At 33.7% G+C, this 20,000-nt stretch overlaps 2 protein-coding genes across 3 annotated transcripts in view; both read left to right on the top strand.

Moving 5' to 3' along the window:
* LOC136828388 (carbohydrate sulfotransferase 12-like) overlaps nt 1-7,552 on the top strand; it is a 24,597-nt gene extending 17,045 nt beyond the window's left edge. The window contains exons 1-5 of one of the 2 annotated variants that reach the window (XM_067086395.1): nt 1,242-1,442; nt 2,764-2,810; nt 3,672-3,871; nt 5,537-5,662; nt 6,658-7,269. In XM_067086395.1, coding sequence (XP_066942496.1) covers nt 1,369-1,442; nt 2,764-2,810; nt 3,672-3,871; nt 5,537-5,662; nt 6,658-7,179 — 969 coding nt within the window. In that variant the 5' untranslated portion in view covers nt 1,242-1,368 and the 3' untranslated portion in view covers nt 7,180-7,269. Of the gene's footprint in view, nt 1-1,241; nt 1,443-2,763; nt 2,811-3,671; nt 3,872-5,536; nt 5,663-6,657 lie in introns of those variants that run through there. The other variant, XM_067086407.1, reaches the window with a different exon arrangement.
* Nucleotides 7,553-11,170: 3,618 nt separating this feature from the next.
* LOC136854726 (calcitonin gene-related peptide type 1 receptor-like) overlaps nt 11,171-20,000 on the top strand; it is a 1,171,018-nt gene continuing 1,162,188 nt past the window's right edge. The window contains exons 1-2 of the mRNA XM_067131316.1: nt 11,171-11,435; nt 19,997-20,000. The exon at nt 19,997-20,000 is cut by the window's right edge and continues 92 nt beyond it. The gene's annotated coding sequence lies outside the window, so the exon portion shown is untranslated. The remainder of the gene's footprint in view (nt 11,436-19,996) is intronic.

The raw sequence follows: 20,000 nt of genomic DNA, 5'->3' as shown, positions 1-20,000 counted from the left end.
TTGATTATTAAGACAAAATGAAATTCGATGAAGTGATGCGAAAGCATTTAATCAAAAGAGAAATTAATTTTTTTTTTTTAGACACGTTAAGTGATTAGAAAGCTACCATATTTTATGATGGTAATCTAAAAATTATATCTGAAATGACAATTCTTCGCAAAGAGTGGGACTATTAAAAGTATTAAAATATTGAAATGTTAAAATAAAAAAAATATTAGAAACATTAAAATATTAGAAATATTAAAAATATTAGAATATTAGAAATATTAAAATATTAGAAATATTAAAAATGTTAAGATAATAAAATATTAACAATGTCAAAATATTAAAATATTAAAGATGTGATTATAAAAACAAAAGTAAAATAGATTAAGTGATAAGAAAGCATTTAATCAAAAGATAAAAATTCCCCTATCTTTTTTTTACAGATCTCTCTCTCTCTCTCTCTCTCTCTCTCTCTCTCTCTCTCTCTCTCTCTCTCTCTCTCTCTCTCTCTCTCTCTAAAAAATAGCCACATTACTAAACCAAGATAAAAAAAACGTCCGTTCAGAATTGCCTTTAGTATCCGTTTTTCTCTTAGCCGAAAACAATTCCATTTTCCTTTGGACGTGTTATCGTCTCCGTTCTCCGCCGGAAGTTACGAAATACGAAAATGGCGTGTCATTTAGAGTGAATTACAGGAGAGGTATGTAATATCTCTACCTATGACAACAAATTAGATATTGGAGAAGTTTGCAAAATAAAGAAAGAATTATTCCGATATTCTAAAAAAATCAAATATTGGGTGAAGTTTGCAAAATAAAGAACTAAAGAAAAAAATTGTTATTTCGATATTCTGAAAAATTAGATATTGGTGAAGTATTTGCAAATAAAAAATAAAGAAAACATTGTTATTTCGATATTCTAAAAAATTAGATACTGATGAAGTTTGCTAAGTAAATAAATAAAGAAAAAATTATTTCGATATTCTAAAAACTTAGAAATTGGTAAAGTTTGCAAAATAAAGCAAAACATTTTATTTCGATTTTCTAAAAAGCTAGATATCGAGTGAAGTTTGCAAAATAAAGAAATAAAAAAAATTATTTCGATATTCTAGAAAATCTGGATATTGATGAAGTTTGCAAAATAAATACAGAAAAAAACTGTTATTTCGACATTCTAAAAAAATTAGATATTGGTGAAGTTTGTACAGAAGAAAAATAAAATAAAAATGATGTAGATATTCTCGTCAGTAGTAAGAGAAGGTAAATAAATAAGTGGAGTTTGTATATTATGAAGGAACTTACTATAAACTACATAAGCAAGATACAGACGAACAGGAAAGAAATGGAATTATCACTATAAGAAAGTGAAGCTGCTTTTGTCGTGATGGATTTGAAGAAATATTTTAAAACAAAGTTGGTCGTGGCCCTGATCGTCTGCCTGTCGGTGTATGCCACATGGTAAGTTTAAACACTCCCTCCAATTAGCTTCCTGAATATGTTTTCTGGCGTTGCTTACGGTAACTTTTTCGCAGCGCGTGCGGTTGTTTTGACGTGTTGTGGGTTTGTGTTAGTTAGTTCTCTCTCTCTCTCTCTCTCTCTCTCTCTCTCTCTCTCTCTCTCTCTCTCTCTCTATATATATATATATATATATATATATATATATATATAATATATATAGATATATAATGTTTATATATACTGTATATATGTGTGTAGAATGTTAATGTACATATATACTGTATATATATGTATGTATATATGTATATATATATATATACATATATATATATATATATATATATATATATATATATATATATATATATATATATATATATATATATATATATATATATATATATATATTTTTTTATATATATATATATATATATCCTTCGGTCCTTCCAGCCGCAATGATAACCATTTCTAAGGAAAGGAGAGAGAGAGAGAGAGAGAGAGAGAGAGAGATCCTTATGGTGTACAAGAGAGTGACACTTGCATTTTTGCTACCATACATATTCCAGACTTTCTTTGCAGATGTCAGTTTTTACTAACGGAAGTTGAGCCCTTTCACTCGAAAGGGAAAAATATACTTTTAGAAATACTTTTTTTTTTTTTTACCGGTTTGAAGTGAAACTTTCTCCGTACAATTCTTTCTCCTTACTTGAAGTCCAAAAATGTTCGAATCGTTGGAGTATATGAGAATCCATTTCTCATCTTGTCACTTTCAGCTAGGCAACTTTCTCTCTCTCTCTCTCTCTCTCTCTCTCTCTCTCTCTCTCTCTCTCTCTCTCTCTCTCTCTCTCTCTCTCTCTCTTCTGTCTAATGCTTTCTCTTCAGTTATTGTCTGGAGTTGATCGTAATTATCAGTGTTTTATAATCTTGTGTCTACATTATTATTATTATTATTATTATTATTATTATTATTATTATTAATCCAAGGATGGTCATTCTGCTTAATTGAGCATGTTTGAAACTTCTTCCGAGATATTATTGTTATTATTATCATTATTGTTATTATTATTTCGGGGATATTTATTCTGTCTAGTGGATTTTGTTTGAAAGAAGGTCTTCTTCCGATATATTATTATTATTATTATTATTATTATTATTATTATTATTATTATTATTATTATTATTATTATTATTATTTCAAGGATGGTCATTCTGTTTAATAGAGTTTGTTTGAAACCTCTTCCGAGATATTATTAAATTATTATTATTATTATTATTATTATTATTATTATTATTATTATTATTATTATTATTATTATTTCAGGGATGTTGAGGCGTTCTGGAAAAATGCAGGCAACAGTCTCCCAACAGGTAATCATGCCGTTTAATGAGCGGGAATCGAGTCATTTACCGTAATTACCCGTAATTTTCCGCCAGCAATACAGTTGCCTGGTTATGTTTTCCATAAAGAATTAAGGTGGCATTCCATATGACGTATTAAGATGTATGCCACTGACTGTCATGTAAATTGCAAATGAGGCTGGCCTATTTCTTATCCAGTTCGCGTTTGTTTCTTTACTTGTTATTCTTCTTTCTATATTGTTTGGAGTTTTAATTGTGGTGATTTAATTTATGCATAAATATAGGAAAAAAATTTTTTTATGTATTATATATATATATATATATATATATATATATATATATATATATATATATATATATATATATATATATATATATATATGTGAGTCCTTGTGTCTTTAACATACTAAAATATGTGAGTATCCTTGTGTATATTTAACTTATAAACACTAAAACAAATTATATGTATATATATGTATATATATAGATTGATATTATAATATCATATATATAAATATGTGTATATATATGTATGTACTGTATATATAGATATATATATATATATTATATATATATATATATATATATATATATATATATATATATATATATATATATATATATATATAAATACACTACACATATATACGCGTTGTGTCTGCGCACTCACACATATAGAGTTGTGAGAGAGAGAGAGAGAGAGAGAGAGAGAGAGAGAGAGAGAGAGAGAGAGAGAGAGAGAGAGAATCTGTCGGTATGTCTGAACATGTGGTCACGCGGTTCACACATCCATGGTAATATCTCGGACGTGCGGAATTCGAGACAAATCACCACAGACAAAAATCTGTTTCCCTTGGAACCCGTCCACAGACGACGACGCCTTCGAGGACGGATGGACGGAGTGGGGCAACAGACAGGAGCTGCGGAAACGGATCCTGATGACGACCTGCAACGACCTGCGAGTGTCCCAGAGGGATCTCCTGGAGAGGCTCCTGCTTTCTCCTGCTTTGCATTTTCGACATCTCCTGCTGGACGATCGCAACGAGGTCATTTACTGCTACATACCTGAGGTGAGAGAGAGAGAGAGAGAGAGAGGTCTGTTGTTGTTTTTAAATATTCTTCAGAGCCTACATTTTCTTTAGAGTTCATCACTGATTCTCTTATCTGGGGGTGTGCTAAATTTAGGTATATTCATTAGTTCAGTATCATATATGGATTTCATATGTTTTTGTCTTCTTAACAGTGTTTCTCTGTCTATATGTATGTATATCTATATCTATCTATCTATCTATCTATCTATCTATATATATTATATATATATATATATATATATATATATATATATATATATATATATATATATATATATATATATATATATATATATATATATATATATATATATATATATATATATATATATATATATATATATATATATATATATATATAAAGACAAAATCCATGAAGGAAAGAGAAACAATGGGATACTGCAAGGCCTTTCGACTTATCGTCCTTTACTTAGCAGACTGAAGAAATATAAAAATAAGTTTGCAAAGAAAGCTCATATAAATGACAGATGGGGATTACAAAGGAAAAAATATGTACCTGGAATCCAACACAACTGAAGAATTGGTAGAACTGCCAAAACAGGGTTAAATATTTAAGAGGTTTTACAAAGGATTAGGATCAACCGTGGATTTTGTCTTTATTTATACATTCATCACGTTCCATATTTGCGTGATTCAGTTGTACATATATATTATATATATATATATATATATATATATATATATATATATACATATATACACAAACACACACACATACACATACACACACACACATATATATATATATATATATATATATATATATATATATATATATATATATATATATATATATATATATATATATATATATATGTATGTATGTACATATATATGTATATATATAATTTATGTACATGTATATACAGTATATATATATTTATATACATATATATATATATATATATATATATATATATATATATATATATTATATAATTATAGACGCGACTTATTATATTTATGAATATTAACCACAAATATCGTTTACTATCGAATTCACTATACCCAGGGAATAACTTCCCCCAAAAGGAATTATAATTGTTATAATATTTATGAATCGTTTTATTGCGTTGTCGCCAATAATATTAATTGATAAACTTTTTCCAGAACTTTGTTATGCAGTCTGGCTCTAGTACTAATGCTAGTTTCCTTTACTTGCTTATTTTTAGTTTTCTGTAAAAGAAAACTATTTTGCCGGCTTTCTGTTTGCACATTTTCTGTCCGCCCTCAGATCTTAAAAATTTTTAAGGCTTTGGGCCTGCAAACTGGTATGTTGATCATCCACCCTCCAATCATCAAACATACCAAATTGCAGTCCTCTAGCTTCCTCAGTAGTTATTATTTTATTAAAGGTTAAAGTTAGCCATAATCTTGCTTCTGGCAATGATATAAGCAAGGCTACCATCGGGCCGTGGTTAAAGTTTCATGGGCAGCGGCTCATACAGCATTATACCGAGACCACCGAAAGATATATTTATTTTCGGTGGCCGTGATGTAGCGGCTGTATAGAAAACTCAATTGCGCCGAAGAAATTTCGGAGCATTTTTTACTTGTTTTCTTTTTGTTTTGCTGTTGATATTGTTAACATCAGTTCTAGACGGGAAATTCTGTCTCTCGCAGATAGCGCAAGACTCTTGGGGAAGTATGTGGGAGTCCCTGATAGGAAACTCCACTCGGAGGAGTCTGAGCAGTGCCTACCAGTCCCTAGACTCGCGGAAGAGCAAATGGGTAGAAGAAGCCAAAGCTGTAAGTCTTAATTCCGGTTTATGATACTTATTTGAAAACAGAGGTTTGTGTATTATATTGGTAAATGATGATTATAATAAATAATATAATGATATGCTGTTAAAATCTTGTGTTGCTTATCTCCAGTCCTTAATTGTTTATTAACTTGAGGAGGTTTTGCTGTTTAAACTAATTGCATATGACTAGGCTCTTTTGTTCGTGATAACTTGCCGAATTTGGTGGGTCCATTCAGTAGAAGAGTTGTGAATAGTCTTGCTTTAAATATTTTCAAAATAAAGAAAGAAAAACGATATTACGGAATGGGGAATTATTTTAAGGATCTTTCCTAGATAGTGACGCCCCACAAGGGTTTTAACCCGGTATGTATCCACCATTGCGGTGTTTAATACACGCCCCTTGGGAATTACCATAAAAACATAAACAAAAGACTGTAAATACCATAAAGATAATGACATCCAAGAAATATTAGTCCTAGATAACGACCAACGAAAACCCTGGGGGGTCACTATCTAGGAAAGACCCTATTTCAATTACTAAAGAAGGAACTGAAATCTTTCAGGTCAACTCTACGGGAAAAGTTAGGTCCAGGCCTAGAGGTGTGTAACTCTAGAATACTAGATTTTGGAAGACTGACATTGGAACAGTCATCCTTATCCGTAATTCGGCATGTATTTTATATCTATATGAGCAAGCGTAGCACTGGATATTTAAGGAAATCTTCAAGCATAAATATCATTTAATATTTACTGTACACATGCATACCGCAAGTCTGTGTACTATAATGATTCTGTTTCCTCTAAAAAAAAAAAATATATATATATATATATATATATATATATATATATATATATATATATATATATATATATATATATATATATATATGGGTTTTTAATTGACAAGCATAATCACTTCGTTTATAAACCGTTTGCTAGATACAACTCGATAAAACACTACGTCAGTTATTATAATTAGTAATTCATTCTTCTTCCAAGAGAGCATCGCTACGGCTGAAGCTCATGACTTACACGAAGGTCATCGTCGTCCAGCATCCGTTTCTTCGTCTACTATCCACTTACAGAGCCAGAATCTCTAATCAGAGCGACAACAGCGACCACCGAAAGGCGATTCGCACGACCATCCATGACCATCACCACCGGATTCCGAGCGCAAACTCAACCGTAACTTGGCCCGATTTCGTCAGTTTCCTGACGAAGGGGAACGGCAACAACAAGATGGTCGATAATCTCTGGAAGCCCTACGAAGCGATATGTCATCCCTGCGCGGTCGAGTACGACGTTATCGCCAAGGCCGAGACCCTCCAAGAGGATTCGGAGAGATTCCTTAGACGCATAGGAGCCCCCAAGGATGTCCGTTTGCCCTCCGGAGCGTCTAGGTCGTCAATAGGCGCTAACAGAGATCTCTGGGACGACTACCAGGAGATGCTTTCCGAAGAGCAGCTCGATGCTTTGCGCAAAGCCTACGAAAGGGACCTGAAGCTTTTTGCGTACAAGTAGCAGTGACTATGGTACTAGTGTTTCATTTAAACCCAGCTCAAAGTGGTTTTAGAAATATGTTTTCTGTCGCGAAATGGCCTAAATTGCAAGAAATGTCAAGAAATGTTTCTTTTTCCTAAATCTAGAAAATCAGTGTCATGTACCACTTTGAAACCAACTCTCATTATGTGAAGTAAGCTTAAATGACAATTGTTTCATTTTTATCTTCATTGTGCAGTTCATAGCTACTGAGAGTGCCATAATTAGAAATATGGAGGAATAAGAAATGATTTATGTAATGACTTTATTCATGAAGTTTTTAAAATGAAAGAGAAGGTTACTCTTTATGAAAAATATCTATGCAAATATCAGAATAATCATTAACAAAAATACTTCTTGTCGTTTAATTGAGAATAATGTATATCGATTTTATAAATATTATTAGATTTTTTCAGGCAATATTCAGCACTGTTTACCTAGTTATCCCCCTCATGACTCCACCTTTGAAAAGTAGGTCAAGTCTTTAAGGTCAAGGTCAAATCCCACCAAATTCTTACTTTTCCTTCTCTTTTGTTCCAGAGTGTTATTATGTGGTATGGTTCTTAAGGGCCTTAACCCCCGTAGGGGATAGTGCCGTCAGTGTACCTCAAGAGGTGCAGGTATTACTTGAGGTTCTTTGCAGCGTCCCTTCGGTCCGTAGCTGCAACCCCTTTCATTCCTTTTACTGTACCTCTGTTCATATTCTCTCCCATCTTACTTTTCACCCTCTCCTAACATTGTTTCATAGTGCAACTGTGAGGTTTCCCTCCTGTTACTCCTTTAAACCTTTTTACTCTCAATTTTCCTTTCAGCGCTGAATGACCTCATAGGTCCCAGCACTAGGCCTTTGGCCTAAATCTTATATTCCAATTCCAGTTCCATAAGACTTTAACTAACAGTACAATCTGAAATTACTGTTAGACTAATAAAAAGTACCACGTTGATGACTGATGAATTGATGAAGTATAGGCGGTTAGAAGCAATGAAATCAGGCGATGCACCAAAGGAAGTAACTGAAAACGTGGGCCTCTATTCCAAAAGCAGTGGAATATATCTTATCACCTTCTGAAGGAATGATTGAAAATGAAAGAAAAATGGCGTTCTTTATGCTTATTCTTGCATTGAGGGGAACAAGTTGAACTGAGAGTTCAAAATGATATAATACCATTGGAACAGTTTACGTATAACGCAGTATATAAACTAATTCCAACTTGATTACCGTTGCATCTAATTTGTAGAAATTGTTGCCACTAAATGTAATTTAAACTCTTGATGATGAATGATGATTTTTCTGCAGATCAAAAGTATTTTTCTTTACAACTTCAAAATAATATTCAACTTACAAGGGAGCTCCTGAACATAGCCAAAAGAGAATGAGTGAAACTTTATGAGAAAAGTGCAGTCTATGAACGAATAGATAACCAATTTCTATTATTATTATTATTATCATTATTATTATTATTATTATTATTATTATTATTATTATTATTATTATTATTATTATTATTATTATCCAAGCTTTCAACGGAGAAAGTAATATGGAAGTAAAGAATAATAATAATAATAAAAACAAATAGGACAAAACAATTACATTATAAAATCAGACCCATATCTATTTGGGCTAACCCCAAAAAATGTCTTTTAATATATAATAATTTTGCAATTATTATATATATATATAATAATTATGCAATAATTATTTTAATATATAATAATTATGCAATGATTTTGTCACCTAGCTGGTTCCCTCACACAACTCCACTAATTTGCGCAAAATTCTCAGTTGTCATCTGTCAGTCTTCAATTATCGTATTTTCAAGTTACAATGAGCAACATTCATATAATCTAGAGAGACGTATTAAGGCTGATTCACATTATACCATCACGTCAATGACACATCAAGTCACGTCACCGTCCCATCAGCCGTGCCTTGTATTCACACTATCCATTGCAATCCCGTTCAGTTCGTGCCCAACCTCAACGATTCACAGATTTAGCGTTTAGAAACTTGCATAAGCACCGTCACGTCATGCCAAATATTATTTTCAAGAAAACGTGTGATATGACGGTGGATGCCGTGTGCTTGATGGTGACGTGGCGTTATGTTGTGAACACGTCCGTTTGATTACATCGAAGAAACTCTCACGTGCTTTGACGTGACGTGATGTGTCGGTGACGTGATGTTATAATGTATATCAGCCTTTATCCGAACTTCTTTTTTCAGTAAAATAACGTAACAAAAGTTCAAACAGGTATTTAGAACTGGTAGTTTGCAATACCTCGGTAAACGCTCACTCACTTTCATCAAACGATGTGACTGAATTAACCGTTTTATCCAGTTCGTTACATCTCAGCGTTGTCTTTCATACTGTTACATCAAAGGGTATTCGTGCTTCTTATAAATGCATAACACTTAATCTGAGTAGTCAATATATTCACGAACAAATGTTACCGTTTATTTACAGGACTAGCAGACCAGTTCATGGTGATTATAGGCCTAATACTACGTTGGCAATTACTCCCCTCTTCCCACGAATTCAAGACTGGAAGAACGCGTGAAAGTGTGAGGAAACATCTTGGTAATTTAAAAGATCATGTAAAGTCTACTTTATGATTGCAATAATGCAAATATAATTTAGAATTCTGATACGGCAAGAAATGGATATTCTCTATAAAATACATCCCCGTCAGGTGAAGGTAGCCATTCGCCTACCCTTCAACTAAGCGTTGCTGGGAATACTTCAGCACAATACCATATATATATTGTACATTTCTTTGATAAGGGTTGATTTTACTTCGGAAAGCAATTGCGTACCTTATGTTAAGAGTGAACTATTTCATACATTTTACCATAAAAAAATACGTATTCTGATGTTAATATGAACATTTGGTTCACAGCATGACGTATAATTTAATGGCTTATTTATAAAGTTCGTCAGTACACACACACATATACACTATATATATATATATATATATATATATATATATATATATATATATATATATATATATATTTATATATATATATATATATATATATATATATATATATATATATATATATATATATATATATATACATATTATATATATGAAATTTTTATCACACCGTGATTTATATAAAATCATGAAGCTACAAATGCCGTTTAATATACAATTCACGCTACTTCGGGAATATCCCCGATGGGGAATTATCATCGAAGTGATAAATGGATCGGTACTGCCGGGTCTCGATCCCTCGACACAGTTACCCTCAAACGACTCCAGTCGATGGTCTGCCCTCTGAGCCTCCGATCCATTTATCACTTATAATTCCCCTTCGGTGATAATTCCCCATCGGGGATATTCCCAAAGCAGCGTGAATTGGATATTAAACATTTTTGTATTATACTTATGATATACATATATATATATATATATATATATATATATATATATATATATATATATATATATATATATATGTGTGTGTGTGTGTGTGTGTGTGTGTGTGTGCGTGTGGATGCGTGTGTGTATCCGTTTGCGAGCATCAAATTGGCGACATACGCTTGATTTCTTAGAATGCTTTATCGTTTAAAGTACAGTTTCCAAGAATTAATGGTAATCAAGAAATGGAAGAGTGAATAAACCAATTACGGATATGAAATTGCACTGAAATTAGAAATTTTAAAAGGCTCTAGAAACCCCGGTAAACCATAACAGTAAATGGTGATCTATACTGGACGTCATGTCATGAACGGGGTTGACACTCTTCTACAACGGTTTCCCCTAGTATCATTGTCAAATATAAATCTATAGTTTTCATTTAAACATTTTGTTACAGATAAATTAAAACATATTATTTTAAATCTTTAATATATAAGGTTTATATACTCAAAACTAAGTCTATGTGAATATTGATACAGATAATTTTAAGAATAAATCAGAAACTGATTTAGTTACTTAATTCAACGATTTGTTACCGACCATCCAGGATGACCCAATCCACAGCCGTGGCGGGAGGTCTCGTCAGTGTTCTTGAAATAGTGTTACGTTTTATAATAAGATTTATATCTAATATGAAGTTACAAGAATGGAAAGGCCGATGGGAGTTAAGAAGAAATGTAAGTGGACGAAGAATGCTAAAATTTCACTCTTAAATGATCCTGTTTACGTGCAAGTCGACCTAGGCCAAAGCAGCTGCACCCAAAGCATTCAACCGGTTTCCAGACCTCTTGAAAAACCCTTAGCCATTGGTAGGTGCTATATTTTTTTTTATATGCAGATATTCTTTCCAATTATTGCTATATATTATCGGGAGGTCGAGAATTAAGTTCAGCGATAAAATATCAGTAGCATGTTGAAGCTGAAGAGCCAACCACTAGGTCTAGCACACGTGCCGTGAAAATCTCATATAACGGCGCCCTTATATATAACTATTCTTTCCATTTATTATTATTATTTATATAATCGGCGATAATTACGTTCAGTGATAAAACATTAAAAGCATGGTGCAGTTGGTGTAGCTAAAGGGCCAAATGATGATTGAAGTTTAGATGGGTTGAGCTCTTGGTCTAGGCAGATAAAGGCTGCACTAACTTAGGTGTCGTGTGAACGTCTCATCTAATGGAGACACCCCCCCCCCCAACAAAAAAGAAAGTGAGGGGGAAGGCCGGATAAAAGAGAAAGGGTAGAGGATGGATGAATAAAAGTAGCCACTGTAATGTCGATAACTCTGACTTTATAAACGAGGTTCGTTCATGCATAGCTCTGAACCGCTAGTACAAGCATCTTCGTACGGGAAGAAAAATGGCTACGGAAGAAGGGGTGTCCAAGGTATTCACCGCTGTATCATATACTCTTGATTAACATACATTGTGTAGCATATTCTACCTTTATTAGCCGGTTTAGTACGCCAGTTCATGGTGTCAGAAGCCGAAGGGTGTTCAAGTAGTCAGCAGTTGCTGGTAGAAGCTGCTTGCATGCGAGCCATTAACGTGTATGGCAAAACAGTATCATACGTTGTCCCCTGATTTATAACTTTTAGGAAATACTTGTACTTAATAATGTTTCGCATTTTTTATTTCTATAATTGTAGCGTAGAATGCTATTGACCTACTCACAGACAATTGTTTCAAGTGAAAGAGCTAGGCCTAGTGACTAATTATTGATTATTGAGTCTACTAAATCAGTATTGCCAGCCTCTGCGCTGTCACAGGCCATGAAACACCGTCAGATGATCTCGTACATAAATAGCAATCATATGATGGTATTTACGATTGGTTGGCAATCGTATTTTAATGAGGTAATTGACGATTTCAACTTAAATCTGCCAGCGCTTCCAGCTGTCTATGCGAGTGCTCTCATTAGAATCAACGCATTTTAAATTCAGGTTTGAGCCTGCTCCTGCCTGCACCTGTTTAAACATAGGCTATGGTAAATTAGCTGTTAACCATCAAGCAAACACAGCTAACTCCCCCCCTCCCCCCCTCCCCACCACCCTCCCCACCACCCTGGGAAAGAAATGTGGCCATTTTAGTATGGCTGGTTGTGCATTTTACCTGTGGCACGAGGTCAAGTGATAATGAAAGGAATCAGTTGTGTGATAACGCTTCATCTACTGTTATTTCGCATTCATGTGACTACCTTGGTTCAAGCAGAGCTTGATATCATTGCCAAATCAAGTTTGAGAATAATTGGACGAAAAGGGGGTTAATCATCTCATTATATCATTTAACCTACGACGTTAATAGTACATTAATAGAATGAAAAGTTCCACAGTTGAAAAGACAGGTTTTAACATACCTCACATTATATATGTACAGTATACTATGGCACTTGAGTTGAAGCATTTAAAATGCCCTTCCCAAAGTTTATAATTGCTTTAATATCAGGCATAGCGCTTAGATAGCATGTTTCACATGAGCAGTCATGTAATAAGTTATATGCATGTATAGGTTCATATATTTTTTCCAGCATATTTAGCGAATTAAACGTATGTTGCAATAACTATTTTTTTGTCGTGATTCACAGGGAAGGCCAACAACGTGTATGTAATAGTTTACCATAGAACCTTTTGGCTTAGTTTAAGAGAAAACGGAATTTCTTTGAATCATAGAAAACATTACACTGATATTGAGAGAGTGTCTCGTTGATGCAATTTTACCATTGCTTTAAGACAAGCAGAGAGAGAGAGAGAGAGAGAGAGAGAGAGAGAGAGAGAGAGAGACTATAATTATACGTGAAAAGAGCATCTTTGAAAATTAAGTAAGCAATCTTTTCAAGTGAAACGATTGAAAAATGACGAGGATCCTGTTCGGTTAACAAGGACCGCTGAATACACCGAAACAGCAATCTCATCAGCTGCTCGCTGAACCCATTTAGCACATTGATCTATCCACCCTGATCAGTCATGCATTCTCGGTTTCATCCTTTCCTATACCTCTTTCACACCATCTGTCTATCCCTAGGTCTTACTCTCCTCCTTCCCTGTAACACATCTAAATTACAGTCTCCTCAGTAGCCTACCATCATTGATTCTTCCCACAAGACCGAATCATTTAAGATATTGTAATCCATCCTTTCACATTCAGTGTCACTTCAAATTTACTACACAAAAAGTTCATCTCAACAACTTCAACTTTTGTTTCCTTTCATTCGGATTCTTGCAAAATGTCATGCATGTTGAACAGAAAGGTTAAAAAGCTTCTGTTGAAACAAATGTTTTAGCCATAGAAGTCATAGTACTAGGTTGATGGATCTGCTTGTGTAATTGCCAGTATTGTTAGCAAGGAGCAGTTAACAGTTCATAGTATTTTCTGAACTTGTGCTGGAAACCCATATTAAGAAAGTTGAAGCTTCTGCATGATTATTAGATGCATTAAATATTTACAGAAGAGATCTGCAAAGTCTGTGAAGCCTACATCAGTTATAGGCTAATATTGTGCCCTCTCTAAAGTTTCTGCATGTTATTGTAAGGTAATATTTAAATGAACTGAACTGGAGAAATAAATCCACAGTTATGTGTATGTGCATATATTTGAAGATAAATCTTTACAGAGGGCTTTTCGAACAGATTCCCGAAAGCTCTCTGTACAGATTTATCTTTAAATATATGTACATATACATAACTGTGGATTTGTTTCTCCATTTCAAGACTCATGCTACTATGAGTACTTTGTAATTAATTGAATTGTTAGGTATTTCAGCAATAGCTTTGTGCTTTATGTTGCATTAGCTGTTCTGTAACTACTGAAATCTCGATATTTACAATTTTTTCTTGGTTTACCCCTGGTCATACGCTAGACATTATTGTCTCCTTAACTGGCTGGTATATCGACTTAGTAACTTTACTTCATTTACATAAGAAGTACGAATCATTATTAATTTCCTTTTGAACCTCAAAGGTTCAAGCGAAGGTGAAATGCATTATTACCCTAAAGCGGTTCTCCCTGTATTTTAATAATTTGCTTGCATTTTTAACTATTTATTTATTTTGTTAATTTACGTTCTTTAATCATTGATTTCTTCTTTCTGTATTTCCCGTCACCTTCTGTTACTTTTTTTCAAATTCTTTGGAAACTTGAAATTCGAGTCAGTGACCCGTGGTGGGCTTGTTCCATATGAATAGGGTTCATATTCTGAATAATAATAATAATAATAATAATAATAATAATAATAATAATAATAATAATAATAATAATAATGACTCAGATCTCTCCATACTCTCATATCTAATATGCATACATACATATGTTCATACATATACATACATTCGTGTTATTCTTATTAAGAAATCCCGATCTAAATGCGAGGTCTCACGTCACGCCAAGTAACAGAACTATACTCTCACGCATATCTTCCAATATTTGACCTTTACAGTATATCCGCGGCTGACGATGATGTTATCGGTGATAGTTGCTTGGTCATTCTCTCAAGTGTTTATCTGGGATGGAATCGCACACTTGACCTTCGGAAAAGGAGAGAGAGAGAGAGAGAGAGAGAGAGAGAGAGAGAGAGAGAGAGAGAGAGAGAGAGAGAGAGTCTTGGACTAGAAGGTCAAATGTATGCGAAGGTTACATAAATGGAAAAGTCTTGAATCCATATGAAGGTGAGAGAGAGAGAGAGAGAGAGAGAGAGAGAGAGAGAGAGAGAGAGAGAGAGAGAGAGAGACTCGAACTAGAAAGCCAAATGCGTGTGGTTATATAAAGGGAAAAGACTTGAATCCATATAAAGGGCGCTTTTGGATGCTATAGTAACAACAAACATTACTCACAACGCTTGATATACTATAAATCTCGCCCTTCCGTATTTCGCCACGAAGGATGAAGGGATGTACGTATGATCCATGATCCATATTTGTTTCTCAAGAATTAATTCGGAAGTCCTAATGACTTTAACAACGCTTCTAACCGAAGATTTTGAGGTCCTTTTGACCATAACCCCCTACAGTCCTTTCATTTTTGTTTGATTTGAAAAGATTAAGATTAAAACTGCTGACGTAGCTTAACCTCCTGATGATATATATATATATATATATATATATATATATATATATATATATATATATATATATATATATATATATATATATATATATATATATATATATATATATTTATATATATATATATATATATATATATATATATATATATAATATATATATTCATATAATCGTATAAATATATATATATATGTATATATATATATATATATTATTTATATATATATATATATTATATATATATATATATATATATATATATATATATATATATATATATATATATATATATATATATATATTTATATATATATATATATATATATATATATATATATATATATATATATATATATATATATATCAAACAATTTTTCCCCATACGACTTTTTTTCTTCAAGGGACAGGGGATGGCGCCACAAGGCTAGTCTTTCAGGTCTCAGCAAGTCCCTGGGAATGCAGTTGCTATAGTACATTCACATCAGCCGTGCATTTGGTGCCTAGCGCTGACCCTTACGACGCTCCTGATTGGCTAGTGGTCAGCCAATCACAGCGCTGGAAAATGGCCAGTCTGCAGTCTCTCTCAAAGCTCTGGAGAGTCAACATCTCCGCTCTGACACCTGAGGAACATGTCTTTCAAAAGTTATAACTTTCATTACACCTCAGTTTTACCCAAAGAATAGTAGTGTCTCCCAATTTCATCACTAAACATGTCAAGCCAATGGTTGAAGGATTATAATGATATATGAACTATTTACTTCAATAAACTTAATGGTAAGATATTTGGTAGTGAAATAAACAAGAAGTTTTTAAAGATAAAACGTATTCTTTCATTCCTTACATGGCATCGCAGTGCATTCATCATTTATCGTCTTGTGTCTCATAAAATATCATAGCTTAAATGTCATGGATGGCAATGCTACCTAAAAAGTATAGGTAGGGCTATCAATCAATATGAGAATAACAAGCAAGCGATTAAGAATATTAAAATGTGCGGGGATGCACGCAGACTATAGCCTATCCTGGGCAACCAGCCAGCTCTTTACACATTCCTTACTTCTAGAGGAATCTCTTGCTTTCGCTTGTTGTTATTTGGGGCCATACTTGAATGACGCTTCTATGTCAGATCTTGCATTCTAGTTCATTTAACGAGCCTAGGATTATGTAATGACTCGTCTATGGCGGTCCGAATAAAGAGGTAACTTCTCTACACGGGTACGACCAGCTGCATTTGACAGTAGGCCTACGGTAGCGCCCTATCAGGGGCCGCGATACGGAAAACAATTAAAATGAGTAATTATAGACTACATACATATGTAGATACATAGAAAAGTATGGTATGTGTTTGTAACTTTTTTTTGCAGGGGGGCGAGGAGGTTCACAATATTAGTAGTGTAGCCGATTGCAGACGGCCATAGACGAGTCATTACATAATCCTAGGCTCGTTTATTGAACTAGAATGCAAGATCTGACATAGAAGCGTCATTCAAGTATGGCCCCAAATAACAACAAGCGAAAGCAAGAGATTCCTCTAGAAGTAAGGAATGTGTAAAGAGCTGGCTGGTTGCCCAGGATAGGCTATAGTCTGCGTGCATCCCCGCACATTTTAATATTCTTAATCGCTTGCTTGTTATTTTCATATTGATTGATAGCCCTACCTATACTTTTTAGGTAGCATTGCCATCCATGACATTTAAGCTACGAATTTTTATGAGACACAAGACGATAAATGATGAATGCACTGCGATGCCATGTAAGGTATGAAAGAATACATTTAATCTTTAAAAATTTCACTACCAAATATCTTACCATTAAGTTTATTGAAGTAAATGGTTCATATATCATTATAATCCTTCAACCATTGGCTTGACATGTTTAGTGATGAAATTGGGGAACACTACTATTCTTTGGGTAAAACTGAGGTGTAATGAAAGTTATAACTTTTGAAAGACATGTTCCTCAGGTGTTGGAGCGGAGATGTTCACTCTCCGGAGCCTTGAGAGAGACTGCAGACTGGCCATTTTCCAGCGCTGCGATTGGCTGACCACTAGCCAGTCAGGAGCGTCGTAAGGGACGGCGCTAGGCACGCCTGATGTGAATGTACTATAGCCCTAATTCTTTTCTTGACCCAAGCTTGGACTGCTGGTGGGTGGCAAGTTGGGATCGAACCACGGGTCTTGGAGATGAGATCCCAGTTCTGTATCACTAAACTACGAAAAGTAAGGGTACTACAGTATACCCACGAAATGTGGTCCATTATTAAACTTTTGTAGTTTTAGTGCTTTCTTTGTAACTATACAAATTTCTTTTTTCTTTTGTCATGAGTGATCCCTTCTTTCTGTATTTCCTAGTATCTTCTGTTACTTCTTTCAAATGAACATCATATTTATTGGCAGCTTGAATTTCAAGTCAATGGCCCCTGTGGGCTTGTTCCATATGAATAGGTTTCATCTGCTGAATAATAATAATAATAATAATAATAATAATAATAATAATAATAATAATAATAATAATAATAATAATAATAATAATAATAATAATAATAATAATATAGGTTGTAGACCCTTTTTTAAAATTTGGTGTTGAAGGTGATAGCTACATCAAAGGCATGCAATTAATAATAATAATAATAATAATAATAATAATAATAATAATAATAATAATAATAATAATAATACATGGGCCCTTCAATAAAATACACGCATTTTTATCACCATAGTACAGACATAGAAGCTCGTAACATACGTAATCAAAATTTCCCAGGTGGCGTCTATATGCCCAAACGTGAAGAGAGATTCTTGCATACCAGAAAACGAATTCTCATATAAAAAGAATACGAGGAACCATTACTCACCGGCCTTATCAAGCGAGCCGTCACACAACAAAGCTTTTGATAAATGGATTCCATATTTGCGACCTGCCTTCTCGATGCACAGCTCTCTCTCTCTCTCTCTCTCTCTCTCTCTCTCTCTCTCTCTCTGCGCCCGTTTGTTTGCGGATTTTTTTTTCGGCCGCGGCTTTCGTTTCGAGAGATTCGCACAGATTTACAAGTCATTTCTCTCTCTCTCTCTCTCTCTCTCTCTCTCTCTCTCTCTCTCTCTCTCTCTCTCTCTCTTTAATATTGGTGAGATATTAAATGAGCAGTGTAAGATTTTCAACGTTTATATCAGCTTGGTCTAAAGACCAAGACATCCTCACTCTTCCTTATTAGCAATAGATTTGTGGAATGCAATCGGGAAATTTATTTAGATTTTTAATTTTTTGTTTTGTTTTGAAAAGCGGAATGAAATACAGCTCCACTAAGCTGAAGGAAAGTCTATCTTTCTCAAAGGTCTTATGACTATGTCACCCTGTGGAGAAAACCATTAGCAGACTAATTCCGTCAGTGATAAAATTACCGAGTCACAAAAGATTTCACTATTGATTTGAGATTTAGAATAAATGTTGATTTGTGGAAAACTTGCCGAACAGCATATTTACACGTCTTTGAGAAATTGCTTTTACCTAGATGAAAATTGAAAATTTAGATCGCTTGTAATGCTAGTTTATAGTCTTTAATGGCGTTACTTAATACGAAACCATTAGTCTTTGTCCCGAGTGATTTGGACGGGCAGATTGGTGGCTTCCCGCTTAATCAGAACAAAAAAATTCCAGACCTCTGGAAAGTGTAATTTCCAGTCTTCAACCGAACGGCCAATCCGAAGGTGGTCATCATTAGCTCGTGGGTACACATTCCATAGAGAGGTAGAAATGGTGGCTTTGACGTACTCTAAGAATTATCTTCAAGATATATCAAACTGAACGATTCGTCCAAAGCTCTTTGAGCATATCTGGTAAAGTAAATTTTTAAGAGATGATTTGAACATCCCTTCAATAAACTAATTGGAAAAATTAGCTATGAAGTCTATAATTTTTTTTTTTATGGCTGGAGATCAATATCACGTAAAACCAGATCTTCAGAATGAAAGTCCTGCTTCAGACCACCGTCATTCGCAACTGTTTGAAACAGACCATAGTTCGTTTAGCTTTGCTTTAATTGTATGCACACATATGTAAATGTGTTTGTGCTCGCGCTTGCTTGCTGCTGCTGTATATGTATATTTACATATGTTTACACACACACATATATATATATATATATACACAAATACATACTGTATACGTATCACGTATCTCATTCTGTAAGTGTGTATATATCTGGTTAGCAATCGTTCAGGTTGACAGACGCCCTTTGTATAACCAGCTGAATTATACTTTCTATAACTTATTATTACTGCTGTATATTAATGATGAATTCTACATTTATTCCAGAGTG

Source organism: Macrobrachium rosenbergii, chromosome 3 (assembly GCF_040412425.1).
Source record: "Macrobrachium rosenbergii isolate ZJJX-2024 chromosome 3, ASM4041242v1, whole genome shotgun sequence".
NCBI classification, from domain to species: Eukaryota; Metazoa; Arthropoda; class Malacostraca; order Decapoda; family Palaemonidae; genus Macrobrachium; species Macrobrachium rosenbergii.
This window is presented reverse-complemented; position numbering and strand designations above follow the sequence as displayed.